Source organism: Rhineura floridana, chromosome 2, assembly GCF_030035675.1.
Source record: "Rhineura floridana isolate rRhiFlo1 chromosome 2, rRhiFlo1.hap2, whole genome shotgun sequence".
Taxonomy (NCBI): domain Eukaryota; kingdom Metazoa; phylum Chordata; class Lepidosauria; order Squamata; family Rhineuridae; genus Rhineura; species Rhineura floridana.
The window spans coordinates 101,300,671-101,321,589 of record NC_084481.1 but is presented as its reverse complement, the minus strand read 5'-3'; the positions used below and the strand labels follow the sequence as shown (position 1 = coordinate 101,321,589).

Sequence of the window (20,919 nt, the reverse complement as noted above, 5' to 3'; positions counted from 1 at the left end):
TCATTCCCATTTAGCATCAAAACAAATAGAAACTCTCCTAAGAATCTGGACTCATTTCTAGATATGCAATACACCAACAGGAAATACATAGTCTTATACATCAAGTCTTTCAAGTCTTTCTCTGATTCATTCCAACCACTAAGATCACAGAATAGCTTAAAGAATGGTTTTAAATGTTTTATGATGCTGTGTATTTTAGATCTGATGTCATACTATTTTTATATATTACTCTGGGACCCCTTGTGAAGAGTAGATTATAAATGTAGCAAATAAATGCAGCAATACCCCAGTTAATGAATCCTCCAGGAATGAAGCTCCTTTTAAGGAAGGTTTTTTTAAGGTGAATCCGACTAGTTTTGCTGTGATATGAATAAACTTTCAAGCCTGTGCCTTTGCTTTAAGATGAAACTGACCAGCCTGTGTGTTTGCTTTAAGATGAAACTGACTAGACTGTGCCTTTGCTTTGCAATGGTAAACTTTCAAGCCTGTGCCTTTAAGATGAAACTGACCAGCTGTCTCATTGCTTTGCCATCAATAAACTGATAACCCTGTGCCTTCCTTTGCTAACATGAAACTGACATGCATGTGTGTTTACTTTGCATTAAAATGATCTCTTGCTTTCTCCCAGGACAGGGGAGGGGGAGGGGTGGGTGCCAGGCAGGCACCCTTTAAAGCCCATGTTGACGCTGCCCTCACCATCTATGAGCGGGTGTAGGAACCTATCTCCATTCTTTCCATGTTATTCCTACCTCTGGTACCATAGTTTCTGTTAAAGAAGTAATGTCCAGGAATGCATCTACTTTTGTTAACTGAGGTACTGCTGTACTCCTCACCTGCATTTCTCTTTTGAAAGGCACATAAAATGTAGTTTAATTTTTCACTAGCTTTAGCAATCTCAGGAAGGCACACATGAGCATGTGGGTTAGGGCTCATCTACATGGCAGTATTCTCTGCAGGAAATACACTTCTACTTTTTCTTTGCATTGTTCAAAGTTCCTGCTCAATGTTGGCTGCCAATTGTTTTTTTCCCATTCACACAAGCAGGCATTCCTCTGGAGAGGATTAGACTTGCTTTTTCCTTGTCTCCCTGCCCTCTAATTATACATTTCCACTCCCTCTATTTGCAAGGTGACCAAGCATGCTCAGTCTGTTCTACCAACTACAGTAGGTTCCTTTAAAAAAAAACGCAGAAGCGCAAATATCTGTGTTTTACCGGTAGGATACAGCTGAAAAACAAATGTTTGAGCAGTGTTATGCTTTTGCACACATTAGGGGGAAAATAAAATAAATGCACCGTTTGCAGTAACATAAAAAAGGCCAGCAGAATGGAGGAGAGCAACCGGAAGTTGCTTGTCAACCTACAGGAAATAAAATAAATGAAGGGAGGTTTGAGGGAGTGGGCATGGAGAAGGGAACAATTGACACACTCACCTAAAAGCATCAGAGCAAAGCATCTGCAAGCACTAGGAAAAGGGAGTGAAGTTTTTTTTCTTCCCTCTTCGTATTATCAGTGTATTGGGTTAGTACGGATTTACAGGGGGAAAGCTGTGTGATAGCTCCTGTTTGCCGGTAAAGTCATGTGAACCATGCAAATTTAAAGGAGATGTGAGTAGCACCTAAGACACAGTAAACCACCATGTATATAAGCCCTTAGTTTCATTTGATTCAGGCAAAAGTTTGGAGACGGGGGGTAAAATTGCACAAATATACATTATACACTAATTACATAACAGAATTTTAGACCTAGAGATGCAGATGAATTTCTCCTAGCTTGAGCTCAGAGGAGAACCTAAAATAATCACAAACATCTGCCTCAAAGGAGAGGTGGGTTTTTAAAACTCACAATGTGGCTGGGATTAAAATCCAAGCAAGAGAGTTGCCAACTATCAACCATCACTATTGCAGCAGTCCTTGGGAAAACTACAAGTCCCAAGCATTCCAGAATGACTGAGGGAGGAACAGGCCTATCTCCTCCTCATGCAATACTGCCAGGGCAGGGGAGAGTATGTGTTTGGGAGCTGGTAGGGAGGGGGCAGGATGACTTCCCAAGCCTCAGATTGGCTCAGAAAATTATCCCCCCCCCAATTTGGGGAAATAACTCTGAGGCAAACTGGAGAGAGCTCATCATCTCTACTTTTGACTCAAAGCAGAACACAGCAGTTAACAGTGTGGTGCTTTTGCAAGAAAAGAAAAGAAAAAGTCCATTAGGTTGCGTATCTAATTCATAGGACATAACTGCTATCATGTTACATTGCCTGATCCTGAACTGAAAACATTGTTTATTAATTTTAGATGTCATATCTTTAATAAAAGTTGACATTGTTCACAACCTAATAATACTTTTCTGAGACTAGAGATGGTATTCTAGAGTCAACGTTATCTGTAGTATGTATATTTAGTTTTTAATTTTTTATCAATGAAATATTGAAATGTTCTTTTTTTAAATATCACACTATATTCTTAGAAAACAGGCTTTGACCTACGTTTTCACGACACTTCAAGCTAAAAAGCCAAAACTAATTCTCAGAAGTGCAACAGGCATAGTTGCAGTAGATGTGCATACATTTGGAACTGTTGCAGGCACATAAAAGAGATTGCTCATGATGTGTAACACACTTTACCTCCCTTCATCTCAATGCCTAGAGCAGTCTAGGAATTTTTTAAAAAGATTTCTTTTAAAGTAATTTATTTTTGGATACTCATGTAACCCTTTAAAAAGGAGGACAAGACGAAACTGTGTGAAGTTATCTCTTAGTAGTGCCCTTCCATTTAAGAATTGGGGGGGGGTGTATTTTTAAAAATTTTGCTATGAAATTGCCTAAACCAGAAGGTGCATTTTTCCACAAATGAAACCTCCTTCTCCATTATCTCCTGCAATATCCCCAATTATTTATTTATGAAACTGCAATAGCTAGATCAGACCTTGTGCCATGATAGTCAGAAGTTACTCCTAATGCTCCACAGAAATAAACATTTGTATGGAGGCAATGTTCAGTAAGAACCTTTTACTTGTAATAAATGTGCAGCTGTAACTTGTGCTGTGGAGATGGGTCCTATAATTTTTTTATTCTTCTTCAAGCTAGAGCCTCTCTTGTGAAGATACCACACTTTCCTATAATCCACAGTATTTTGTTACTGGAAAAATGCAATTCCCCACCCCACTCCTTCATCCTTTGCTATTTTGATTGCTCTGTTGAATCAGGCTGCACTTAGCTGGAATCTAGGGGCACTTATTAGGTAGTAGTAATGACACCAATAGCGATGAGAGATACAAGTCTACTTTCTATAACAATTCAACTTTGCAGATTTTAAAGGGGGTTTTCGCTTTAGCTTCCTTAAACAATAACACCTCCCTTGTATCATTCCATTGCAGAAACATTAATCAAATCTCTTAAGACATTTTTTCCCAGCCCCTGCAACACTATCTTCCTAATGTTCACTGAATGGCATGGGAAGGAGAAAAAGATAAGAACCTTTATATGCACAGGGGGGGCCCTCTCTGCACAGTGAGGTGTAGTTTAATTTCTGAATAGCGCTGCTCCCCCCCACACACACAAGGTAGGTTCTTGAGAAACTGCAAAAGCATCTTCCAAGGTAGCATGGGACACAAGAAGCTGAAGACATCATTATACAGAGCACTTCTTCCACACTTTCCTCGAGTGGGTCTTGGATTTTATTTGCATTCCTTCTCCCCAGCCACCCCTTCAACTCAGTTTTAAATTCACTGAATTCACAAACTTCTTTAGAGAGGCTCAGAAAAGGAATAACAACTTCCTGCAAGAAAAATACATCTAAGAAAGAAGTCATTAAACAAGAATAGACAGCAGCGTCGCAATGTTTAATATAGGGTTGATGCCCTTTCTGTGTATAATGTTTTCTTACCAAATTCTAATAAAAATATTTGTCTCAAATTAAAATGGCAAAAGCCGACATCCATCTAGCAAAGAGGCCTAGATATTTTTATATGATATGAATAGCAGGCCAGTTAAAAATGTTGTGAGAGCAATGCCTGTTTCTTTTTTCTGGTAACATCTTTGAAAACCTGGATGTCTTGAGGGGGGCTGTATGAAGAGAATGAGTCTTTCAAAACACAAAGCAGATCCCATGCACATGTCATCAGTGGAAGATATGCCTTTAAGCAGTCAGTACCTACACAGCATACTTTTTGGGGGAGGAAGGTTATCTGTGGAAACTTTAAGGCACATGTGGAGAGCAAGGGGAGAAATAAACTTAAATATTCAGGCAAGTGGGTTTAGGTTTGGTTGTGTGTATGTTAGAGTTGTGTATGTTGATGTTTACAAATGAATAAATAAGGCAGATGGAGAAGAGTCATCATTACATGCTGTGTCTGCATTTCTGCAGGGTGGCATGGTAACTGTAGTCATTGCTAAAAATAAAATGCTAAAATTTTACACCCATCTCTGTAAAAAAAAATAATAAGTGATGAAATCCTGGGAAGCTGACAAATGAAGTGATGTCTTATTGTATTTAACAAAGTGAGAAGGTGACAGGGATTCAAACAATTGAACCAGCCAAAAGTTTACATAGGATATATGTTTAAATTAAGTTTGATATATTGATGGTAAATGTATTTCTAATATGACCTGATGTTTTTCTCTTCTTCACTTTTTCTCCCTTTCTTTCCTCGCCTTTTCTTTTTTGTTTTTCTTTTTTCTTCTTTGTTAAATTTAAAACAAAATTAAAAAGTTTACATAGGGTAAATTGATGCATCTGCATGGGGGCATAAGGCAAAAATAAGATCTTTGCATTTCCCACATGAAACAAAAACTAGATTTATAAATGCCCCTCTTCTATTTAATAACATTCACAGGAGATGCCTATAGACTAAAAACTGTCCTTTGTACCACCAATGAAAATACTGGGTAAAATACATTTAAGTAAAGAGAAATTCTGGGAAAGAGATTCTCTTCTGCAGTATGTGTATTCTGATGGGGCTGAGTATTCATATTCTTTTGGAAAGACTGAAGGAATGAGTTTTAGGTTTGCTGTGCGTTTACCAGTGTGCTGAAAGGAGAATCCCTTGAGATTATGACAGACAGCTGCATCGAGGTCAAATATTTATAAAGTCCCCTGGTCACTGTCTCTTACCCAGTCTGACGTACAACACGTATTGCATTGAATCTCGAGGTTCTGTGTACAGGATGCTGCCACGCATGCTGAGCCAGATGATTGCAACTTCTGCGATCATGCAGCTGAGCAAAATACCCAGATAGCCTCTGCCGTGGTCCACCAAGTTGAGAGAGCAGGTCTCATTGGGATTGTATGCCAGGCCAAAGAGCACCACAGAAAGGATTATGAACCTGCCGCACATAAGCACACACAATATTCCCTTGATAAACCTCAAGATACATGACAAAATAGCATTCAAAGTATGAAGACAGCAATCTTGTGTCTTGGCAATATTTTGATTGCAGGCCTTTGGGAAAGAAAATGTCTCTTTTTTAGTCGTGTACATATTCACAACTTCATGTATCTCATGAAATGAACTTCTGCCTATGAAAGCTCAGTCCACAATAAACCAGTTAGCCTCTAAAGGTATCACACCCCCTTTAACATTTTATTCACTATGTAATTATTTTGTAGTAACCCTACATCAAAATTATTATGCTCCTGTGTCATATAGCTTGCCAGCATAGTGATATTATTACACATGATATATGACAGCATGACTAAGCTACAAAAGGTAAAACAATTTAACTGTTGCAGGTTCTCAAGCTTCTGTAACTTTGCTTGCCCTATGGGACAACATGTAGATTCCACACCCCACCCTTACTGAGTTATCCATGAAGTGTAGAGAAAAAGCAGAATAATGGACGTGTATTGCTTCTACCTACTGCAAAGTCCATTGGGATATGAGACCCCCCCCTTTCCTCTCTCCCCCTCGTTCTCTAGACACATGCAGATAATTGAGGAAGGGGAAACGTTGTTGATGATTCACAAACAATTGGCTACTGAGTCAAGCCAATATTTATTTATGAAGCCCTGTGGACTGCTGAGACTAGTACTTGTGTGCAAGGCTAAGAAACTGCTTAGTGCTTTCACAAAACTATAATTCCCAGAGCAACAAATTAGTTTACGACCAATTAGAATGTGTCATCTGCTTGAGCTGGGGGATATAAGCTGGACTCCTGCAGGCTTCTGTTTGTACAGCACCGCTACAGAGAGAGGGGGGACCAGAAGGAACAACTATAGCTGAAGGAGAGGAAGCTTTACCAGTTTGCTGCCTATTATCACCTGCACTCTGCAATTTCTGCTTCTCTGTGGGATTCCTGGAACTCTATTGTGAGTTTGTGCCTCTTTGCAGCACTAAGCCCTGACCTAGCAGTTTCCAGCAGGTCCCATGCCTGAACTGTCATGTGCTTGGTCCAGGGGATGTAAGTTGGTCTCCTGCAGGGGTGAGACTGCCAGTGGTGGTTGGGGGAGTCACTTCAGGGCTGGCATGAGGGAAAGGGCCTGTCCCCTTGCTCAAGAGAGGGGAGGAGGATTACCAGCTTTTAAACACTGGCCTTCCTGAATGGTATTAGGGCAGGACAGTTAAAGGCAGCAACTCTGTGCATGCCTCTGCATCACAGAAAGTGTGACACTGAGCGTCCCACCTGGGGATGCAAGAGGGGGTGCTGGATGATTTGGGATAGTCTTTGCAGAGCTCAACATCTAACATGCTGTGTAAGAAGAAGCCAGTGGGGTGGCTCTGATGATTTCCTTCCTTCTGTAAAGAAGCCAAATAAAATAGCAGATTTCTTCCACCTCTAATGGGTTACACCTATTGATTACCAGATCTTACTACATAACTGGTATTATTGACTGAAGTTTCATGCTATTTTTAAAATATGGTTTTGATTTTTCTGTTGTATACACTGTATTTCTACTGTATATTTCGATGAAACATGTTTTTGATGTTCACCACTTTGGGGGCCTTTTGGCTAAAAGTGGTATATAAACAAACAACAATAACATGATTAGGATGGCAAATAAACCAAAACTGAATCCAGATAAGACCGATACGTTGGTGACAGCCTGATCAATATAGGGAGCTGGTTCGGTGATTCTAGTCCCAAATCTGTTCCTGGAATCCCAAGCGGCATCTGTGAATACAAGTGATTCTTATCAACACAGGTTGATATGTCTAAGCAGCCACTCCTAGAGATGTTCATCCTGGTCATTGTCACCTGTGCCTTGGTAATCTCCAGGCTAGACTAATGTAATTCAATTCACAGGAGGCTGCCTTTCAAGATCTTTCAGAAACTTCAATTGGTTCAAACTGCAGTCACTTGCATGATGATTTTATAAATGTATACCCCACCTTTTAGGAAAACTCCTTACAAAATGGTTTGTAAATATTAGTAGGTGTGTGCTAAGAGAACTGAATTGGCTTTAAGTTTGTTTTAGAGTAGCATTTTAATCTGTAAAGCTCTAAAGCCCTTGGTCTAGAATACACTGTAGAAACCTTTTTCTATACAAGCCACTCTGGGCACTAAGATCAGCAGAGGAGATCTTGCTCTGAATTGGTCCTTGCTGGTATGAAGGTCAGAGCCTTCTTGTGGGGACACTCATGCAATAGAACTCCCTCCCCAGAGAGGTTTATCAGGTGAATTCTATCTGTTCTTTTAAGAAGATTTAAAAACTTTTATTTTCCAACAAGCCTGTACAAGTATGACCTGAGTGGTTTGCGTTTCAGGTGATTTATCATCTGCTGAGATCTTTTGAGTACAGCTATGGATATTAATTTATTTTATTGCTGCTTCTTTGTAATTGTGAGTGTTATTCCCTGCTTTTAAATGGTTTTTGACCAATTTAGGTTTGATTTTGATGTTTTTCGCAGCCTCCTTGAAGGCACTAAGGAACCATGCTAATGGAATAGCATACTCTTACCTTATTACTGGTGGCATGCAGGACTGTGCATTAGAGCTGGAGCTGTTCTTCTATTCATACTAGCCAATAATATGTAAAAACCTCTGCTAGCTTTTGACAATAGTTAATAACAGTATTAATGTCACATCTACAGCAGTTGCCAAAAATAGTGCATGTATATATGGGCAGTAATTTTGGTCACTAGGGACAAAGGACCTATGTTTTACCAGTGTATGCACAAATATTTTCATTTTCTGTCAGTTCTTTCATTCACTCATATGTGACAGACTGTAATTTTGTTACTACCTTTTGGAAGCTAGCTGGTACAAGGAAGCAGCGGCCTTCCTCCTGACAAGAGTTGGGTTGTCAGGAACACATAATCCCAATGCTTTAGTACTTGCACTGACTCCCTTTAGCTTCTCAGACACATTTCAAAAGCCTGCTTTTAAGTCCCCCTGAGTACTAACCTCTTCCCCGGAACACCAGCTTTCTAACACATGAACTAAAACGTATACAATAATAGATCCATTCCCCACATTACTTTGCACATTTGAGCCTGTAACAAAGGGTAGTATAAAAATACAGCATGCTGAATGGCACTTTTCATCAGGGAGCAGAATGCTACCAATAACTGGAAACAAGAATAGCAAAACAGAACAAAAAATTCTACTAATTACTAGAGTCATGGGAGCTTTCTGCTCAGGTGTATGATTTACTTACCAAGTGGTATGAAGGAGGAAAAGAAAGATGGCTGGCAAAACAAGGTCATCACTGCCTACAGACCAGCGACGTCGGAATACCACAATCCCTGGCATGGCTAGTGGGTCTGGGGAGGATCACCAGGCACAATGCTCACCTTCTATAATAGAAGGACAAACAGCAATTTAAGCAAGGTTTTCTCAGCATTACAAAAATATGGCTCTATTTATCCTTTTTTTTTTTTTAGGACAAAATTGTTTTAATGATATCTCACACAATGTTTCCACACATTTCTCACACATGTACCTTACCGCCCTGTGTAAAGTTAGACAGAAATCCAATGTTATGACTGGATTTCAACCCAGGACTCCCTTTCCAGTTGGACACTGTATCCCCTACACCACTTTTCTTCAACCTTGGGTCCCCGAATGTTCTCAGACTACAACTCTCATCAACCCCAGCCAGCTTGGCCACTGGCCAAAGGTGATGGAAGCTGTAGTCCAACAACATCTGGGGACCCAAGGTTGAAGAACAGTGTACTACATTATATTTGCCATCTAATCCTCTTTTTTAACCCATGTCCATAAGACAAGAGCAGAATCGTTTTTATGGACTGTTACGGTCTCTGAGTAAAGTGGTTTTGCAGATTTTTTCAGAATTTCAAGCTGTGCCCCCCAAACAGCTGCAACACAGATATATTTGATATGACTGTCATCAATCAGCAACCACTGCATAGGCCATGATGAGTGACACACATTTATCCCACCCACAGCAGCAGTTTGGCAACTGTTCTTGAAAGTTTCTTTTAAAATTGAACTATTCCTAAGTATATGAAAAGATGGGTATATATCTACCTAGCCACATGGGCAGTCATGCAGCCTTTAATAAAGAAGGGTGATGCAAAACATTCCATGTTGTACAATATATGAAATGGGTTAGCTCAAAAACCACTTACAATCTAGTCTTGTTACTTTCAGCACTCCAAAACTAGAAAAAGGAGCTGTATTTAGCAATGTTTATAAGCCAGAAAGTCTTCTCTTTGCTACTCCTGTATATTTGTGGTTATAAAACATAAATGTTCATATAACTACTAAAAGCTAAAAACCTGCTCTTCTAACATTTCAGATCATTTCTGCAGGAATAGTCAATTTCTTTATACATGCTTTAATGGTTTGATTAACAGATCGTGACCAAGCAAAAATGATAGAACCTTGCAGCACTTCATTGCATGGGATGAAGATGAGACTATCATGCCACAATAAATTTATTTCATTTTAAGATGCTCCTGGGCCTATTATCTTTCTTTTGATAACAGAAACTAAACTACTCTTCTGGAATTTATCCCCATGGCCTAAGAGATTCCTGAACTCTCTGGACATCTCCATTTGGAGCTACAGATGATGCAACACCTTGGTGTTGAAGAGTCATTAAAAGGATCAAGAAAAACAACATAGATGGAGGAAGGGAATCATTAGCTGAAACAGGAGTAATGCTGAGTGTAATTAATACTCACTAGATTCCAATTCATAAGATTAGTGGGAATCTTATTACAGAGCCCTGTATTAGTAAGTGATCTTTTCTGGTTGTCTGTGAAGCTCTAATAGGTGGCTCAGCATATTTGTTTCATATTAAACAGAGGATAAAAGCACCCAAACTTTGGGGGGTTGGACATAATATAAAGCCAGTCCTTAGAATCAAATTTAATTTTGGCAGTATTCATAGGCAAAACTGATAACCAAGATAGCCAATAATCCACTAAAAAAAACAAGACCTGTTTTTAAGCCATTCATGCTCCAGCCATTTCCGTATGAATGAACTGGTATCTTTACTATTTAATGGAAACGTTATAGAAATATGATTTCTTGCATTTGCACTCGCAAAGTGGTGTGGATGCTAGGATGCATTCCCAAACTGTTTTTCTGGCAGAACACTCAGATCAGCTTGCTAACCTACTTTTACCTCTAGAGTATGTATCCAAATTGGCACATATGATTTGTTCATTTTGGTCCAGTAAATCCTCTGGAAAAAAGTGTCAGCTGCTGTGACCCAAATTCCAGCCTGGTACATACATTGAAGTGGAACCTCCTGAGTGGATGGATGGCAGTTTTGTATAGAATGATTCTTTTGAAAGAAGAGATCCATTCTGACCTCCTTCACAGAGCTCAAAGAACCCATTTTGTCATACATAGCCAACATTAAAATCTTTCTAGCTTTTGGCAGTGAAGGGAGCTGAAGCATTCAATTTTATGCACCCCTCCATGAAGGTCAGCTCCACTGAACAAGGCAGGACTTACTTCAGAGTAAGTATATATGGGATTAGGCTTCTTATGTTATGTTAAGGTGTGATAGACAAGGTGCACAAATATCTCTTGTCACATTGCACACGAAAAAGAATGTGGAGTCACAACCAAAAAATGCATAGGACAGTAGGAAGGCTCTTGATTTTGGTTCTCCTAGACCAGCATATATATTCTTGAGGTGACAAAAGCAGAAATTCCCACCCATCCCAAAAGATGGCCCATATGTCTACAAAAAAGTAAGGTTATGGAATTTGCCAACAAGAAGATCAACCACATCTGTTTTAAAGTGTATCAATTTTAGGATTATGAACCAAAGCATGATGCACATAATGCTAGTATCAGGTTTCTTATAGCTGCAATTAGACATTGGGACTTTTGAATCCATTGGCTTGGATCCTCACACATGGAAGACCTCCTTCTGTTTACAGAAGATTTTTAATCCAGTTGAGAAACTTGCTAACAAATTGAGGGGGAAGACATTTTCACAATTTCCCCCTCCTGCTGCAATTCCACCCCACTTTACCCTGTACTTGAGAGTCCCCCAACCCTTTAGAGAGGATTTTTAGAAGGTACATGGAGTTGCAGGAGAGCGAGGGAATTAGAAAAAGCTGCCTCTCTTCCACAAGTGGCAGCAAACTCAGGATCTCAGCCACTGATGTTACAGACTCCCCTTCTCTGATGTAAACCAGGCAAAGCTAATAAAATATTAAAGCTACATTTTTGAAAGTAACTGCTATCAAGGATAGGAAAAGTTCCTGACTGTTCAATGACTCATGAAAAATGAACCCATCTGCCTAGCATTTTGTTTGACCCAATGCTTTTCCATACTTGTGTACACTCTTTCAGACTGTATGCAATGAAGGGCTCCATACATTAACTCCCTTTTTAGCATCTTGTAATGTAAAACAGTATTTCATAAACTACTATCTACACAGTCATCAAATGTGCCCATATCAATATGGGCAGATAATGAATAATAATAGCACTATCTAGCACTCTTGCAATTACCCTGTCTTTGCTCAGGTAGTTGCGGATTCCTAAAAGTGCAAGAGCTTTTTAAAAATATAGTATTGAGTATGCTCTATATGACAATATCAAATTATTATTTATTATTATTATTTATTAAATTTATTAGTCGCCCATCTGGCTGGTTGTCCAGCCACTCTGGGCGACGTACAAGATAAAACAATACATTAAAAGGTTAAAATTTAAAACCATAACAGTAAAAACCTAACCCACCCCAAAAGCCTGCCTGAAGAGCCAGGTCTTCAAGGCCCGGCGGAAGCTCATCATAGAAGGGGCATGGCGGAGATCATTTGGGAGAGAGTTCCACAGGGTGGGGGCCACTATTGAAAAAGCCCTCTCTCTAGTCCTCACCAGTCTAGCTGTTTTAACCGGTGGGATCGAGAGAAGGTCTTCTGAGGCTGATCTTGTTGAGCGGCATCCCTGACGATGCTGGAGGCGCTCCTTCAGATAGACTGGGCTAAAACCGTATAGGGTTTTAAAGGTCAAAACCAACACCTTGAATTGGGTCCGGTAAACAACCGGTAGCCAGTGCAACTCCTTCAGCACTGGAGGGATGTGATCTTGCCGGCGGCTGCCTTTAATCAGATAAGCCGCCGCATTCTGTACCAGTTGCAGCTTCTGGACCGTTTTCAAGGGTAACCCCACGTAGAGCGCATTACAGTAGTCTAGGCGAGAGGTGACCACGGCATGTACTACCAGTGGGAGCAGATGGTTGGGAAGGTAAGGGCGCAGCCTCCGTATCAGATGGAGTTGATACAGCGCTGCCCAGCTCACAGCCAAGACTTGAGCCTCCATGGTCAGCTGGGCAAACGTACCCCATTGAGCACCAGGTCCACATCCCCCAGCCTTCCCTTGTCTCCCACAAACAGTACCTCGGTTTTGTCAGGGTTCAGCTTCAGCTTATTCCTTCCCATCCAGCCACTCACCGACTCCAGGCACTTGGACAGGGTTTCTACAGCCAACCTCGGTGAAGATTTAAAAGAGAGATAGAGCTGCGTGTCATCCGCATACTGATGACATTGCAGCCCAAATCTCCTGATGATTGCCCCCAGCGGCTTTATATAGATGTCGAACAGCATCGGGGAGAGGATGGAACCCTGTGGCACCCCACAAGTGAGAGGCCAAGGATCCGAAACCTCATCCTCCAATGCCACTCTTTGGTACCTACCAGAGAGGAAGGAATGGAACCACTGCAATACAGTGCCCCCCATGCCTAACCTCTTCAGGTGGTCCAGGAGGATAACGTGGTCAACGGTATCGAAAGCCGCTGAGAGATCAAGGAGGACAAGGAAGGTGCATTCGCCCCTATCCCACGCCCTCCTCATATCATCTACCAAGGCGACCAAGGCTGTTTCAGTCCCATGTCCAGGCCTGAAGCCCGATTGAAATGGATCCAGATAATCCGCTTCCTCCAAGTGCGCTTGCAACTGCTTTGCCACCACCCGCTCAATCGCCTTGCCTAAGAATGGCAAATTTGAGACTGGGCGAAAGTTGTTCAGATCTTGGGGATCCAAGGAGGGCTTCTTTAAGGTTGGTTTTATTACTGCCTCCTTGAGTGATGATGGCATTACTCCCTCTTCAAGAGATGTATTTACCACCATCTTGATCCCCTCACCCAGTCTATCTTTGCAGCTCATAATGAGCCACGATGGGCAAGGATTGAGTAAGCAAGTGGTTGGCTTTAAGGCTGAAAGCACCTTGTCCACTTCATCAGATGGAAGAAGGTGGAACCGATCCCACACCACCAGAGCACCACTGGTCACCTCTGGCTCGCTCACTGTGTCCACAGCGCACGGAATAGCACTCTTAATACGATCGATTTTCTCCGCAAAGTGTTTAGCAAACTCGTCACAGGAGGCCTTAGCATGTTCCATTGGTTCCGGAGCAACTGGACCGACCAGGCTCCGGACCACTTGGAACAGTCTCCTGGGACAGCACTCTGCAGATGCAATAGAGGCAGCATAAAAATCTTTTTTTGCTGCCCTTATTGCCACATGATAGGCTGCCGCAGCCGCTCTAACATGTGTCCGATCGTCGTCAGAGCGAGATTTCCGCCACCGGCGCTCTAGCCATCTCACCTCCCGCCTCAGAGTTCGCAACCGTGGGGTGAACCACGGTGCCGTCTGAGTTCTATTCAGGGGGAGAGGGCGTTGCGGAGCCACCCGGTCTAATGCCCTGGCGATTGCGGCATTCCACCCCTCCACCAGGGTCTCAGCCGAGTGGCTGTGTGCATGCTCCAGAGAATCCCCAAGCGCATTCAGGAATCCATCAGGATCCATCAAACGCCTGGGGCGGACCATTTTAATAGATCCTCCACCCCCACGGAGGGTTTGTGGCACCGAAAGGTCCAACATCACCAAGTAGTGGTCTGACCATGACAAGGAGGTGATGGATGTACCCCCAATTTTCAGATCACTCCCCTCCTCTCCCGAGACAAACACAAGGTCGAGTGCATGACCGGCTACATGGGTGGGCCCCATTGTAATAAGGTGCAGCTCCCAGGAAGCCATGGTTTCCATGAAATCCCGAGGTGCCCCAGTAAGGATGGCCTCTGAATGTACACTGAAGTCCCCCAATACCAGCAGGTTTGGGGACTGTACACGCACAGCTGAGACCACCTCCAGCACCTCGGCCAGGGAGTCCGTCGTGCAGCGGGGTGGGCGGTACACGAGCAGAATCCCTAGACTGCCCTTTGGGCCCAACCTCCAGTACATGCAATCTGCCACCTTGGTCTCACAGAGAGGAGGTCTGGTGAGAACCAGGGACCTTCGGTAAATAACCGCCACTCCCCCTCCCCGACTACTGACCCTCGGCTGCTGTGCATACGAGAACCCAGCCGGACACATGGCCGCAAGAATAGGAGCAGTAGCCTCATCCAGCCACGTTTCTGTAATACATGCCAGGTCCGCACCCTCATCCAATATCATATCATGGATGAGGGATGTTTTTTGGGCAACAGACCTGGCATTGCACAGCAGCAGTCGAAGGCCAGAGTGTGGAGTCAAGCATCCCCCAGCTGTCTGTTGGCTCTGGACAGGCCCGGAACAGGGGACAGATATTATGCATCTCTCCCTAGTTCTTCTTACCTGACGTGACCTGCCCCTAGCTTTCCACCAGCATCTGCCGCCCAGCCTCGGTATACATTGGCCTCCCACCCTTCCCCCATCACTCCCCTGTGATTGACACATGCCTCGATGTAAGCTTCCACCACTCAGGCAGGCACCCAACCTTAAAACAACCCCCCCAAAAGAAAAGAAAAGAAAAAGAAACAAACAAACAAATAAGCTGCACTTTGTGAAGGGGCAGGAGACTAACATAGTGGAAATGTGAAGAGAGCAGCTTTAAGGAACTCCAGAGAATGCCACCACTGCCAGATCACAAAGCGATCTCAGTAAGTCACCCAGCATAAGCATATGCAGTGCACAGTGTCACTTGTACACTTCAGTGACCTGCAACTTCCCCTGTAGAGTTTTGGTTAAGTTAGACAGTGGGTGATCTACAGTACATATTAGGATTCATGCTGGATTGAAATTGAATAGTTTGCCTAAACGTTTTGGGAAGTACTGTAGCTCAGTGGTAGAGCATCTGCTCTGCACACAGAAGGTCCCAAGTTCAACCTCTAGCATTTGGGATTGGGAGAGAACTCTGTCTGAAATAATGGAGAGCCACTGCCAGTCAGTATAAACAATACTGAGCTAGATGGACCAATGATCCGAGTCTGTCTAAGGCAGATTCCTTTTTTCCCAGCATCTACGTCATACTTTTGTGGCTGTTGTAACAGAGAGCTATTCGCTATGGGCGGTTTACAAATGAAATAAATAAATAAATAAATAAATAAAAATGAAATAAATAAATTTCTCATAGAATGGAAATGGGAATATATTCAGAGCTGGAGGGAATTCTACAAGTAATATTTTGGCTGTAGGCATTTTGGTTTGGATATTCAAAGAGCTACTGGGTTATATAATTTATTTTACCACTGGCATCAGTCATATCAGATTTCAGTGTCACACTAGGATACTAGACAAAATTCAAGAGGGCTCCTAATCTAAATTTGAATATCAGACTTTAAGACCCAGAATCAAAACCTGGTGTCTTTATCCACCCACAAATGTCAATTATGCTAACTCATTTGACTATAAGGAGTGATTCATTGTTCTGAGCAAAGCAGCTGTACGATAATTCTCTCCACAGTTTCTTTATACAGCTCTCTGCTCACCCAAGCAACTCTTCAAGAACTTCATCTAGTCTAAACATAACATCAACAAAAAGTTGTGTATATTTTTTCTCCCATGTAAAAAGAAATCTCCCTATAACTCTTTGTGAAACCCTAGAGCTGATATAACAGATTGCTCTGTGAGTTGTCCAAACACAGCTTGCATAGCAGCTCCATTCAGTTTCAATGTCTAAAGGGCCTATTCTCAATGCCCTTGCAGCAAACAGCAGCTGTGGTTTTCAGTCAGCCCTTGCCTGCTTCCAGGCACAGCTGCCACAGGCATACATGCTGATGCCACGTGCTGAAGTCAGCCCAGATCTTCTTTTGGCAACCCTCCCTGAACATTTCTGGATATTTAATGGCCAACTGTTTCTCTAGTACTTCCTTTCTTTCAGAGGTTTGGTAATGGCAACAGTGGAGTCAGGGCTTATGCAAATAGTCTTTCCTACTCACAAATTCTACCAATGAATTTCAAATTCTGCCCTAGAATATAGCCACCTCCATAATTCAAAGCATACAACACTTTTTGTACAACTTATTCTCCAGAATGTGTGCTGGAAAAAGCTGGTGCTGTTTGCCCAAGTTCATAGTAGAGTTACTAACCTGTATTAAACAACCAGGCTGGTTGTAAAGTGAGTAAGTTCCTTTTTGAAAAGGAACGTCACTTCCTCATAATGTTCTCTGCGATGTCTGAACAGGTTATGAGAGCACATGAAATCTGCTGGCTAGGTTATTTACTGCCTTTCTGTTTTTAAATCTGCAGACCCTACCAGAAAAGAAACTGCACCCTGGGCTAGATATTCAAACACAACTACCCCTGCACCCCAAATAGTATTTTTAATTGATAGAGAGAGTCTTCTCTTGCAGTTTAAAGCAGGTGTGGGACAAAATGCAGATGAAAATCCAAATATACATCTAAGTAGATGCAGTCTACATACTTGGATACACATAAAAATGTACTGCCAGTCAGGATGCATATTTGGATCCACATCCAAGTATGAATTCCGGTGAAAGCAAAGCAGTGCAAATAAGACAGCATCTGCACTTGTATGCGCATTTAGATACACAGATGATTTCTGCTGAATGTCCTGATCTATGAATGATATGCATGGGTAATGTTGCTCCTAAGAGTAGTTCTCCTTCATTGGGCTAGGCAAGGATGCGTAGATAACAGTGAAGGAGAGGGAAGGAAAAAAGGAGAGTTGCCTCTTTTTTGCCCTGCCCTGCCCTGCTTCTGTCGCCTCTCAGAAAACATTATGGATTATATTCAATGCTAGTCTGACTCAGAGTACATATGAACATAAGAAGAACCTGCTGGATCAGGCCAGTGGCCCATCTAGTCCAGCATCCTGTTCTCACAGTGGCCAACCAGATGCCCATGGAAAGCCCACAAGCAGGTCCTTAGTGCAAGAGCACTCTCCCCTCCTGCGGCTTAAGGCAACTGGTTTTCAAAAGCATACTGCCACCAATTACGGAAGAAGAGCACAGCCATCATGGCTAGTAGCCATTCATCGCCTTATCCTCCATGAATTTGTTTAATCCTCTTTTAAATCCATCCAAGTTGGCGGCCATCACTGCTTCTTGTGGGAGCAAATTCCATACTTTAACTATGTGCTGTGTGAAGAAATACTTTCTTTTATCCGTCCTGAATCTTCCAACATTCAGTTTCACTGGATGTCCACGAGTTCTAAAGTTATGAGAGAGGGAGAAAAACTTCTCTGTATCCACTTCCTCCATGCCGTGCACAATTTTATACACTTCTTACTCGCCTTTTCTCTAAACCAAAAGGCCCCAAATGCATCCTTTCCTCATAGGGGAGTCACTCCATCCCCATGATCATTTTGGTTGACATTTACTGAACCTTTTTCAACTCTACAATATCCTTTTTGTAGTGAGGTGACCAGTACTGTTCACAGTATTCCAACTGCATCCGCACCATAGATTTATATAATGGCATTACAATGGTCAACAGTTTGATTTTTAATTCCTTTTTTAATGATCACTACCATGGAATTTCCCTTTTTCTCAGCTGCTGCACACTGGGTTAATATCTTCATTGAGGTATCCACTACAACCCCAAGGTCTTGTTCCTGGTCAGTCACTGCCAGTTCAGACCCCATAACCCATGAATTAAGTTTCATTTCAGTCTGCATAACTTTACACTTGTTTACAATCAACTGCATTTGCCATTTCACAGAAATCACTTAGAAGGGTACCTGCATTTTTTACTCCATGACTTTACTTCTAGGAGGCCCTCGCAGGACCTCTAACACCATCAAGATGATGATGATGATGAAGATTTGCTACCTATCAAGCTGCTCCAGTGAACATCCCTGGTGATATCTTTCATTCTCTCTTTACATATAGCAATAACCCTTCCCAGCAAAGAAATTGGCAAACAAGACTAGCTTTCCCTTCCTTTCCTTTCCACTTCACTGAGGATCACAGTGTTCACTTAGGGAGCACAGGAACTTAGGAAACTGCCTTATGCTGAGTCGGACTATTGGTCCACCTAGCTCAGCACTGATTACACAGACTGGCAGTGGCTCTCCAGGGTTTCAGGCAGGAGACTCTCTCAGCCCTACTTGGAGATGTGGGGGATTGCACTTGGGAGCTTCTGCATGTTAAAACAACTAAATAATCTGTTGTGATAAGTACATGTCCTGACTATAGTACTTATCAGTAAAGGTTTAGCAAAGGTTTAAAAAGGACTTTACATCCAGATTAGAACATGAACAGAGATAAGTGAAGTCATGGGAAGGGCTTCTATTTGCACAGAAGTAGTGTGCTGTCATAGAAACTGGGTATCCAGGCTCAGACAGAAAGAAGAGAGGGGTGGGAATAAAATATGCTTACATAGCAGGTAGTCCAGTAAAAGAACATTCTTCTGTCCCAAAAAGCTTTCTTGGGATAGTTCGTGTCCATGGATGTAGATTTCATGAGATTTCATCAGCATATTCTCCCTGGGCCTGGAGCCACTGAAAATCCCAAGAGGGAGGAAAAAAACAACTTGGTGACTGTCTGGCCAACAAAGCTGATCATCACCATCACCACTACCACCATCACATCAGCCCTCTCTAAGTCACAACCCTCATTTATTCAATTGGGGCTGCTTCAAGCAAATGATGTGCGGTCATGACTCCCCCACCTCTTTCCACATCTTCACCACACTCTAGAAGGAAGGGACCCCATTTCCTCTCTCAGGAAACTGTTTATGAATTGTGGGAAGAAGGACCAAGAATGAGAGCACACAGTGCAGTCACTCATAAGAGAAGCACTAAGGTTCACTGCTCTCAGACAGCAAGCACAGTGGCACAGAAGGCATCTCACCTCTTTCACTAGAAAAATCAGAGCAACTGAGTGCACTGTAATGATTTCAGAACACTCTGCAGTGGTTCTTAACCTGGGATGCATGCCCCCCCGGGGGTGCGAGACACTTTTTCTAGGGATGCAAGGCATTGTTCAAGAGATTTTAAAAATTCATTTAAATAGAAGATAAAACACACATTAAAATAAAATTAAATTAAAAATTAAAAAAAAGAATGGTATTTTTTCAGGTGGTGCGAGAGCATATTTTGAAATCCAAGGGGTGCTGGCAGTGGAAAAGGTTAAGAACCACTGCTCTAGAGCCTCCTTAAATATCAGAAATCTTCATTCCTAAACTACAAGCCATGTTAAGCACACTGTTTAAAAAACAATTAGGACTGCCATTTTCCTAAGCAGTGCAATCTGGATCTGGACTACAGCAGTGGAATGGGGTCCCTCTAGCACTGCCATGCTCTCTGGGTTCAATCCCCTCTCTGATTCAGAGGAAGATTCAGAAGCGGAGGAGACATCACCTAGGGAGCCATTATCTCCTACTCCAGGATTCACCAGACTCCGCAGACTCACTCACACTCTCTCTCTCTCTCACACTCTCTCTCTCACACACACTCTCACACACTCTCACACTCTCTCTCTCTCTGTCTCACACACACACACACACACACACACACACACACACACACACACACACACACAGAGAGAGAGAGAGAGAGAGAGAGAGAGAGAGAGAGAGAGCAGCTGCAGATTCAGACAACGGCCATTTAAGAAACAGACATTTCCTCAGAGGGGTGAATAGCAGGTCAAGACTAGCCAGCCTTCATAAGAACTTTGCATGCTGCTGAGACAACAGTTCTCTTTGGGTGAGTTCCAGTGAGCACCTGCCAGTCACCTGGCCTGACCTTCCCTTGTCCTTCCAGTTAGCGCCACTGCTTCAATCCAGCCTTTCCTGGGAGCCTTGAGCCAAACTAGGACAAATGCTTCAGTCCTAATCAGATCAAACACACACACAATGACTGCTTTCTGTTAAGAAAACTGAAAGGTCCTAATCACATTTTTAAATATGGTGCTTAATATAACATGTAGTTTGACTCTAATTCTTTGTGACACTAGAATACAGCAGGAAGTGGGGAAGGAGCATGCATCTGTAGGGTGAAGGCTTAGTGTAAAGAGGAAGAATGAGACCTGCTCAAGAGTCATGAGATTTTAGATAAATCTAGGAGATTTTGTTAAATCCAGTATTCTGCTAGATGAGGCATTACCTGCAGAAGCACATGAATATATACGAAAGCTGAGAACAAGAAGATATGGAAACTGGCCGGCACATATCCCACTATATATGAGATACCATATCCAGCCCTTAGGTTGGCACACCAGCCCAAAGCTACTCAGTCCTATGGAAGGAAATGTGTACAGTGCTACACTATTAGTTCAAACAAGCCAGCAAAGCACATCTGTAACCAGGAGCAGCTTGGGGGGAGGGCG

At 42.4% G+C, this 20,919-nt stretch overlaps 1 protein-coding gene across 10 annotated transcripts in view; it reads right to left on the bottom strand.

Annotated features, from left to right (window-relative positions):
* Positions 1–20,919, bottom strand: part of DAGLA (diacylglycerol lipase alpha) — a 167,516-nt gene that overhangs the window by 55,484 nt on the left and 91,113 nt on the right. For 7 of the 10 annotated variants that reach the window (XM_061609831.1, XM_061609826.1, XM_061609825.1 and 4 more), the window contains 3 exons: positions 18,970–19,091; positions 8,593–8,731; positions 5,110–5,321 (listed from right to left, as the gene is read on the bottom strand). In XM_061609831.1, the coding sequence (XP_061465815.1) occupies positions 5,110–5,321; positions 8,593–8,687 (307 nt within the window). In that variant the 5' untranslated portion in view covers positions 8,688–8,731; positions 18,970–19,091. Of the gene's footprint in view, positions 1–5,109; positions 5,322–8,592; positions 8,732–17,715; positions 17,801–18,969; positions 19,092–20,919 lie in introns of those variants that run through there. The other 3 variants (XM_061609829.1, XM_061609833.1, XM_061609834.1) reach the window with 3 other exon arrangements.